Source organism: Pygocentrus nattereri, chromosome 16, assembly GCF_015220715.1.
Source record: "Pygocentrus nattereri isolate fPygNat1 chromosome 16, fPygNat1.pri, whole genome shotgun sequence".
NCBI classification, from domain to species: domain Eukaryota; kingdom Metazoa; phylum Chordata; class Actinopteri; order Characiformes; family Serrasalmidae; genus Pygocentrus; species Pygocentrus nattereri.
This window is the reverse complement of record NC_051226.1, coordinates 41,355,969-41,365,968: the sequence shown is the minus strand read 5'-3', so window position 1 is coordinate 41,365,968 and position 10,000 is coordinate 41,355,969. Positions and strand designations below refer to the sequence as shown.

Sequence of the window (10,000 nt, the reverse complement as noted above, 5' to 3'; positions counted from 1 at the left end):
TCTCAAGGCCAAAAGCCGAGATGGAGAAGTACCAGCATGCACCTGGCACACTGTTCTTTTAAAAAAAGGATTCAGACTAGACTTGGACCCAATATGATAGACGTAGGAAGGTCAATTTGGATATAATGGTGGTTTTATGAAATCAGGAGAGGACAAAAGGAGGTGGGGCGATGTCACCCCCCCTTCACCGAGGGTATAAAACGTGTATAAACCCTGTATGTGTGTCGCCCAGGGGCCCATTGGGAAACACTCTCCATGCTCAAAAGGAATAAAGGACCTGCACTTCTGAATTCTGAAGAGTCTTCTCGCATTTCTTAGTTTCTTTTTATTTTCTTTCAACAAACAATTGAACTCGTTTTATTTTACAAACCATAAATAATACTTAGGCTTGGTGGTCAAACAAGTGTCGAGCCACGACAAAAGTCTCAGTGCTGCAGGAAGAACAAGCTGATCATTTAACTTCACTGAAAGTTCTGAGTCCTGAACCCGGATCTCAGTGTAAGATTAAAGCTGATAAACAACAGATCAGTTTTCCTTTCTGCTCATGTTTACTAACGGTGCCAATAACTGTGGAGGGAAATGCAGTGAACATACAGGTTTTATAGGAGAGCGATAACTTTACTGCTTCCACAGCAAATCTGAAAGCCGTGTTTACTGCATGAATCTGTAAAAGTGAAGGTTGTGATTTTGGTCATATGAGTCTGAGTCTTACTGTTCAGGACTGCCCTCCAATCCCACGTTACTGCGCGGCCTCTTCGCCACCAGCGGCCGAGGAGGACGAGCCTGCGTACAAACACATCAACCACACAGGAGCACCAGTCAGAAGCTCTCAGAGATAAAGGAGGTGTCAGAACTCAGAGATCAAACGGGTTTCAGGTTCAGCTGAACCTGTTCATGATAAACATGCGCAGAAGCTTCAGAGAAGAAAAACATTAGCAGGTGAAGATTTTCTGTGAGTCAGGAAAGTTCAGGTTAGCTGAGCTTTGCTGGACAAAGAGATCAGTCTGAACCCAGAGGAACGTGGTAGAGCAGCAGAGAGATGACCACCCGCCCACCCAGACCTACAGACCTACAGACACAACTCCTCACATTAAACTGCACCGGCTGGGAGTTCCATCATAAGCTAGTTATGAAGTTCAGGTTGATCATCACTAAATCAGACGAGTTGCACACAAACTGCTTTTAACGTTGAGCTTAGCAGTTACTAAATATTCACACCCCCTGAACAGGTGTAGGTTCTGTACACATCAATCATAAAAAGACCAAAAACACCACTAAGCTAAAACTCCAAACTCCATACGCTGTGATTTTCCTCACAGCTCTGATCGTCGCCCTGGTTTATGAAGCTAAACGCCCACAGCTCCAGCTGGAGACCCAGCAGCCCAGACAGCTAAGCTGAGGCTGCTGTTGTGTCGCTCAGCCAGAAACCGGCGTTTAAAAGCTGCGGATTTTGGTTTCTCAGTGAAGTAATTCAGCAGCTGCAGATCCTCAGTTTATTCAGTTTAACTCGTTCACATCGTTCTCTTATAGGCTGGGTATTTAGTCAGAGCAGCGGCCGGCGCGTTTCCATAGCAGCAGGTTTACCGGTCAGTGCTGATCACGTTATCGTCATGTTAAAGCAACGTACGCGTTGGTTAGTTACTATTTCAGACGCGATACACGGATTTGTGGTGCAACCAAATTCAGTAAAAGGACAGTTTAAACTAACCGTGTAACTGAGGACGCAAACCTGGTCCAGCCCTGTCCAGGAGATCGGCCTTCCTGTTCCAACCCTGAGTGGCCACATTCATGGCTGTTATCAAGCAAAATACTCACTAAACTACTAGTCAAACATTTAATGCTGCAAGCACTGGTACATTTCTGGAACACCTACAGGACGGAGATGATTGATCAATCACGAGCAGAAAACCGCTGAGAGTAAACAAAAGCAACACGCTCTGGTTATTAACGCAAAGTTTCACGAACCCCTGTGGGAAAAAAAGGATCTCTAGAAATCTAAAGTCTAAAAGTTCCTGTAAACACCTAAAGACGTCCGCAAAGCCCAGAAAGTGCTCAACATACTCAAACATCTACTGTGGGCTCTTTAAATGAAGCCCCTGCCTCTGCGGGGTCACCTGGGGTGCTTCTCTCCTACGTGGAGCTGCTGTTGCTGCTTTTTAGCTGTACAGTATGTTTATCAGATAACAGTGCATCACAAAATCACACAATCAAGTGTATTAGAGATGCAGAACAACACACGGGTTGGGGGAGGTGTGAGATTTAGCCATGCAGTTAGCACCATGCTAATTGGTGGGTATAAGCTGCTATTGCTTCTTAGCTGCATTAGCCTTGTAGCGCCAGTGCTAAAGGTGAAGAAGTGAACTTTCCATACTGAGCACTTCTTGACTGACTGATCACTGTCGCGATTTTCACCACAAAAAAGGAAAAAACTAAACAAAATCTATAAACTCTTTGATTTGCCCTGAACAGCCGGCTGAGCTGCCCTCACCGTCCTTCTCCGAGAGCCTTGGAGAAAGAGTTACACCAGCACCTCTGCATGCAATCAGTAGATGAAGCAGTGCGGTCAGGAGGAAGTGGACAGGCCCAAAGGTGGAAACTCCAGAGCGAAGGGTCAACTTGTTGTACTCACTGGGCGACTGCTGCGCTGCAGTTTGGAGGGGTGGGGGGGAGGGGGGCGCTGCGGGGCAGGGGGGCGCTGGGGGCGGGCGGGCTGAGGGGGCTGACCTCGCTCCGACTGTTACAGGTACATATAGAAACACTTCTACGTTAGAGCTCAGATACATTCTTTTTCCAAGAGCAGACCCACCAAGACCCCCACTGAGACCCACCGAGACCCACTGAGACCCACCGAGTGTCACTTGGCAGCTCTCACTGCAGAGAGTCAGTTTGTTGATTCACGCCATGTATTTATTCTATATATTCTATAGAAACACGTTAATCTATTTAGCAGCTTGACTGAGCTGATCAGGCACAGTCAGCTGGTTCTACTCTGCAGATCAGAGTCTTATCAATAAGAAATAACCAAGCTTAGAAACGAAATGTAAAGCTGCATTTACAGCCTTTTCTTTAAATCTGATCACAACTTAATTTAATTTAATTCACGTATTTATAGAACTATTATGGATTATAAAGCGAATTGGTTTGATGTAATATTGACTCCACTCTTTTAGTAGCGGAGTGATCTAGCAGCGCACGCCGGGGATCGACTGTGATCTGCATGGATGTCGTCTATGACCAGTGGAATTACAGCTTCGTGTTTCTTCTACTAGGAGAATGAATAAGGAAGCCACCTGGTGGGTTTAAGGCTTTAAGTTGGACACTGAGTGATTCTCAGTTTTTCATCTGCCAAAAACAAACAAACAGTTGGAAAGTATTTCATTTCCAGTATTGTGTGCGGCGCATCTCCCCGTGTGCGGCGCGCATCTCTGTGTGGCGCGCATCTCTGTGTGGCGCATCTCCCCGTGTGTGGCGCATCTCCCCGTGTGTGGCGCGCATCTCCCCGTGTGTGGCGCGCATCTCCCCGTGTGTGGCGCGCATCTTGGCGCGCATCTCCCCGTGTGTGGCGCGCATCTCCCCGTGGTGCGCATCTCCCCGTGTGTGGCGCGCATCTCCCCGTGGTGCGCATCTCCCCGTGTGTGGCGCGCATCTCCCCGTGTGTGGCGCATCTCCCCGTGTGTGGCGCGCATCTCCCCGTGTGTGGCGCGCATCTCCCCGTGTGTGGCGCGCATCTCCCCGTGTGTGGCGCATCTCCCCGTGTGTGGCGCATCTCCCCGTGTGTGGCGCGCATCTCCCCGTGGTGCGCATCTCCCCGTGTGTGGTGCGCATCTCCCCGTGTGTGGCGCATCTCCCCGTGTGTGGCGCATCTCCCCGTGTGTGGCGCGCATCTCCCCGTGGTGCGCATCTCCCCGTGTGTGGCGCGCATCTCCCCGTGTGTGGCGCGCATCTCGCCGTGTGTGGCGCGCATCTCGCCGTGTGGCGCGCATCTCCCCGTGTGTGGTGTGCATCTCCCTGTGTGTGGCGCATCTCCCTGTGTGTGGCGCGCATCTCCCCGTGTGTGGCGCGCATCTCCCCGTGCGGCGCATCTCCCCGTGTGTGGTGCGCATCTCCCCGTGTGTGGCGCATCTCCCCGTGTGTGGCGCATCTCCCCGTGTGTGGCGCGCATCTCCCCGTGCGGCGCATCTCCCCGTGTGTGGTGCGCATCTCCCCGTGTGTGGCGCGCATCTCCCCGTGTGTGGCGCATCTCCCCGTGTGTGGTGTGCATCTCCCTGTGTGTGGCGCATCTCCCCGTGTGTGGCGCGCATCTCCCCGTGTGTGGCGCGCATCTCCCCGTGTGTGGCGCGCATCTCCCCGTGTGTGGCGCGCATCTCCCCGTGTGTGGCGCGCATCTCCCCGTGCGGCGCATCTCCCCGTGTGTGGCGCGCATCTCCCCGTGTGTGGCGCGCATCTCCCCGTGTGTGGCGCGCATCTCCCCGTGTGTGGCGCGCATCTCCCCGTGCGGCGCATCTCCCCGTGTGTGGTGCGCATCTCCCCGTGTGTGGCGCATCTCCCCGTGTGTGGCGCGCATCTCCCCGTGTGTGGCGCATCTCGCCGTGTGTGGCGCATCTCGCCGTGTGTGGCGCATCTCCCCGTGTGTGGTGCGCATCTCCCCGTGTGTGGCGCGCATCTCCCCGTGCGGCGCATCTCCCCGTGTGTGGTGCGCATCTCCCCGTGTGTGGCGCGCATCTCCCCGTGTGTGGCGCATCTCCCCGTGTGTGGCGCATCTCCCCGTGTGTGGCGCATCTCCCCGTGTGTGGTGTGCATCTCCCTGTGTGTGGCGCATCTCCCCGTGTGTGGTGCGCATCTCCCCGTGTGTGGCGCGCATCTCCCCGTGTGTGGCGCGCATCTCCCCGTGCGGCGCATCTCCCCGTGTGTGGCGCGCATCTCCCCGTGTGTGGCGCGCATCTCCCCGTGTGTGGCGCATCTCCCCGTGTGTGGCGCATCTCCCTGTGTGTGGCGCGCATCTCGCCGTGTGTGGCGCGCATCTCCCCGTGCGGCGCGCATCTCCCCGTGCGGCGCATCTCCCCGTGTGTGGCGCATCTCCCCGTGTGTGGCGCGCATCTCCCCGTGTGTGGCGCATCTCGCCGTGTGTGGCGCATCTCGCCGTGTGTGGCGCATCTCCCCGTGTGTGGCGCATCTCCCCGTGTGTGGCGCATCTCCCTGTGTGTGGCGCATCTCCCTGTGTGTGGCGCGCATCTCCCTGTGTGTGGCGCGCATCTCGCCGTGTGTGGCGCATCTCGCCGTGTGTGGCGCATCTCCCCGTGTGTGGCGCATCTCCCCGTGTGTGGCGCATCTCCCTGTGTGTGGCGCGCATCTCGCCGTGTGTGGCGCGCATCTCCCCGTGCGGCGCATCTCCCCGTGTGTGGCGCATCTCCCCGTGTGTGGCGCATCTCGCCGTGTGTGGCGCGCATCTCCCCGTGCGGCGCATCTCCCCGTGTGTGGCGCATCTCCCCGTGTGTGGCGCATCTCCCCGTGTGTGGCGCGCATCTCGCCGTGTGTGGCGCATCTCCCCGTGCGGCGCATCTCCCCGTGCGGCGCATCTCCCCGTGTGCGGCGCATCTCCCTGTGTAGCGATTTCCCAAACACGTCTCCAGCAGCTCCATCCTGTCATCATACCCACCCAAGCAGGGTCCTTTAACAAGTATGAACCCCTCCTAAACGAGACCACCTTTCCACTCAAACACACGCAGAAGAAGACCCACCTGTCCGAAGTGCACCGTGATTGGTCGTCTCTGTTCCCAGGTCAGCGAGTCCTTACTGTGTGTGGAGGGTATGTGGGCGGAGCCAGCTTCGTCTCTGCTGCCAGAGTAACCATTCTCCGTCAGTTCCTGCAGGGAAACAGACATGCAAAGTTGTGTGTGTGTGTGTGTGTGTGTGTGTATATCTGTCTTGCTTTGTGTGTATCTGTCTTGCTTTGTGTGTGTGTGTGTATATCTGTCTTGCTTTGTGTGTATCTGTCTTGCTTTGTGTGTGTGTGTGTGTGTGTGTGTGTATATCTGTCTTGCTTTGTGTGTATCTGTCTTGCTTTGTGTGTGTGTGTGTGTGTGTGTGTGTGTGTGTGTACCTTCTGTTTCAGGCGGCTCTTCACCTCCTTGATGCCCATCTTTGCGTGATCTTTGGCCTGTTAGAAACATCAGTCCAACACAGAAAAGCACAGGAAGCAGAACTGAACTACAACAGCGTAAAACCATCGCAGCCACAGAATCACCACCAACACAGACGTCCAGCGCAGCTCGGCACCAAACACTGGACTGAGTCTGAAGCCCTGCGACCCAAATCTGCTTCATCTGAACGTATTATTACCCTCAAATAATCGTTTTTATGGTGTGAACCTGAACATGAGGAAGTTTCTAAGAGAGTTACAGTCACACAGCGCAGGTAAAACTGCTTATAAGCACTTACATCAATATTCATCTCGGCAGCTGAAATCCTCTTAAACGCAGCCAATATTTTAATATTTCTCATCCGGAGTTTGTTGTAAAAAATTACGACACTTTGTTTTGATAAACTTAACTGTTTATCTTCTTCCGCCGTTTTTATAAGCAATTTTACTGGAAACGAGCAAAATTATTTTTGTTTCTTGAAGCACAATGATCTGCTAATGGACTCAGACACAGAAACAGGTTAAATAATCTTATGATATTAATAAAAGTCTCATGATGATAAACATTAGATATATTAGCAGGATTAAGACGCATCTGTGTGGAGCTGAACGTACAAACTTGTAGACGGTTTTCATGGCAGGATTTGCTTTCGTCTTCACGGTGTTGAAGATGGCTCCACCGCCTTTCTGCAGGACAGACACAAGGCCAGTGATGTTATCAGACTAAAGACACTCGGACACTCGGACTCCCACATAAAGCTGTGATGCTCATCGGCGAAACACCCACCTTCACTGTGAGAAGCCACTGGTGATAAACTTTATCACTGCCTGTCAAAACAAACACAAACACATTTCACACAGCGTGAAGTCGTACCAGGCATAAACTGACCCATCTGGGTCTGAACCGGAATCCTCTTAACCGGGAAACCACGTGGGAAAGAACCGCAGGAATCAGGTAAGCCGGACGTCAGTCAGGAAGGGTTACGGCTCATCAGCCATTACAATGAAAACAATCACATCACTTACGCTTCAGACACTGTCCAAGTCATTTACACCACTGGAAAGAGCCCCTGACCACACACATGTCCCTAACACTCAGGTGCTCCTGAAGTTCAGTGATACTTTTTTAATCCCACAAACGGGGAAATTCCACCTCTGCATTTAACCCATCCATGAAGTGACACACCACATACACACTAGTGAGCACACACACAGTAGGGGGTAGTGAGCACATTTGCCCGGAGCGGTGGGCAGCCCAATCCACGGCGCCCAGGGAGCAATTGGGGTTAGGTGTCTCGCTCAAGGACACCTAAGCCATGGACTGTCGGTGCTGGGGATCGAACCAGCAACCTTCCGGTCACAGGGCCGGTTCCCTGACCTCCAGCCCACGACTGCCAAAATTGAGTTAGTGGCCCGTACGGCTACCGAGACCACTAAGACCTTCGTTACCTGGATCTGTCCGATTAGGGCCGGAGCCAAGCTCTTCAGGACTGTGCACAGGACAGGACTTTTTCTCCACAGAACATATTTTACAACGAATATTAAAGCCACGCCCACTTTTAAAGTCTCTATATCTACAAATACAAGCCATGAAGTTTCTCACTATGTTCTGCACTCACTTTCCTAAAACTCTGAATCTGAGAGTCTCCTGTGACTTCACACGGACGACTAAAGAGGCCGAAACATTCTGCATAATAACCTTCGTCTGCCTCCACCACAGGGTTTAACATGAAACCGTGCAAACGTGATCTGCTGCTTTACTCACCAGCATATTCCCCCATATTAATCTCCTCCTCGAACACGTCACTGAACCCTTCACCAGAGTTCAGCAGCTCCAGGCGCCCGTCTATAAACTGCAGACATTAATACAGACACACTGAGCAGAACTCAGCCTGGGTGTGGGTCTGTGTGTACGTAACTACTTGCACTACTGTATTTGTGGGGTCTGAATGGCAGTGTGTGTGTGTGTGTGTGTACCTGTTTGAACAGCTGGAGCTGGATGGCGTTCTGGAGGAACTGTCTCATGGTGCTGGACCGATGTGTGATGAACGCATCCTCACTGAACGTAATCGGCTCCTCCTGAAAACAGACACACCAGAAAACCCTTACAATCATACCGGTAAATAATAATAATAATAATAATAATAATAAATCATTTTATGGATGGATGGGCAATCTGAACAACAAGACTTCTAAAGACATCTTCACCACACAGGCATTTAAACGCAAACACAGGATTCTGAGGTTTGAGATGCTCCAAAACGGCAGAACATGCCATCATGAACTACGAGAACAATGACGGTTCTACTCACTTCTACACTCGTGCACAAGGGTTACACCAATCACACCAATGTGTTAGCAGTTCTACGTATAGGGCGTGAATGTGTGTATTAATGGTTCTATGTACAGATCGGTGTGTACATTTTACAGGTTCTATGGATATGCATATATTAGTGGTTCTATGTCTGAACTCTGTGTGTGTGTGTGTATTACCGGTTCTATGTCTTGAGTGTGTGTGTGTGTGTATTACCAGTTCTATGTCTTGAGTGTGTGTGTGTGTGTGTGTGTGTGTGTATTACCAGTTCTATGTCTGGAGTGTGTGTGTATGTGTGTGTGTGTGTGTGTGTGTGTGTGTGTGTGTGTGTGTGTGTGCGCGTGCATGTGTGTATTACCCATTCTATGCACAGATGTGGGTGTATTACCGATTCTATGTCTGGATTGTGTGTGTGTGTGTGTGTATTACCAGTTCTATGTCTGGACTGTGTGTGTGTGTGTGTGTGTGTATTACCAGTTCTATGTCTGGACTGTGTGTGTGTGTGTGTGTGTGGGTGTATTACCGGTTCTATGTCTGGATTGTGTGTGTGTGTAATACCAGTTCTATGTCTGGACTGTATGTGTGTGTGTGTGTGTGTGTGTGGGTGTATTACCGGTTCTATGTCTGGATTGTGTGTGTGTGTGTGTGTGTATTACCAGTTCTATGTCTGGAGTGTGTGTGTATGTGTGTGTGTGTGTGTGTGTGTGTGTGTGTGTGTGTGTGTGTGTGTGCGCGTGCATGTGTGTATTACCCATTCTATGCACAGATGTGGGTGTATTACCGATTCTATGTCTGGATTGTGTGTGTGTGTGTGTGTGTGTGTAATACCAGTTCTATGTCTGGACTGTATGTGTGTGTGTACATGCATATATGCGTGTATTACCGGTTCTATGCGCAGATGTGCGTGTATTACCAGTTCTATGTCTGGATTGTGTGTGTGTGTGTGTGTGTGTGTGTAATACCAGTTCTATGTCTGGACTGTATGTGTGTGTGTGTGTGTGTGTGTGGGTGTATTACCGGTTCTATGTCTGGATTGTGTGTTTGTGTGTGTGTGTAATACCAGTTCTATGTCTGGACTGTATGTGTGTGTGTACACGCATATATGCGTGTATTACCGGTTCTATGCGCAGATGTGCGTGTATTACCGGTTCTATGTCTGGATTGTGTGTGTGTGTGTGTGTTTGTGTGTGCCCGTGTGCATGTATTACCGGTTCTATGCGCAGATGTGCGTGTATTACCGGTTCTATGTCTGGACTGTGTGTGTGTGTGTGTGTGTGTGTGTGTGGGTGTATTACCGGTTCTATGTCTGGATTGTGTGTGTGTGTGTGTGTGTAATACCAGTTCTATGTCTGGACTGTATGTGTGTGTGTACACGCATATATGCGTGTATTACCGGTTCTATGCGCAGATGTGCGTGTATTACCGGTTCTATGTCTGGATTGTGTGTGTGTGTGTGTGTTTGTGTGTGCCCGTGTGCATGTGTGGATGTATTACCGGTTCTATGCGCATATGTGCGTGCATTACCGGTTCTATGCGCAGATGTGCGT

General features: G+C 51.1%; 1 protein-coding gene across 4 annotated transcripts in view; it reads right to left on the bottom strand.

The window, feature by feature from the left end:
* The window catches only part of dennd1a (DENN/MADD domain containing 1A), a 51,368-nt gene that overhangs the window by 10,434 nt on the left and 30,934 nt on the right, over window positions 1–10,000 (bottom strand). For 3 of the 4 annotated variants that reach the window (XM_037545781.1, XM_037545782.1, XM_037545783.1), the window contains exons 14-20: window positions 8,117–8,218; window positions 7,905–7,992; window positions 6,927–6,967; window positions 6,755–6,826; window positions 6,101–6,157; window positions 5,739–5,864; window positions 713–783 (exon numbers count right to left, since the gene is read on the bottom strand). In XM_037545781.1, coding sequence (XP_037401678.1) covers window positions 713–783; window positions 5,739–5,864; window positions 6,101–6,157; window positions 6,755–6,826; window positions 6,927–6,967; window positions 7,905–7,992; window positions 8,117–8,218 — 557 coding nt within the window. Of the gene's footprint in view, window positions 1–712; window positions 784–2,629; window positions 2,735–5,738; window positions 5,865–6,100; window positions 6,158–6,754; window positions 6,827–6,926; window positions 6,968–7,904; window positions 7,993–8,116; window positions 8,219–10,000 lie in introns of all 4 variants that reach the window. The other variant, XM_037545784.1, reaches the window with a different exon arrangement.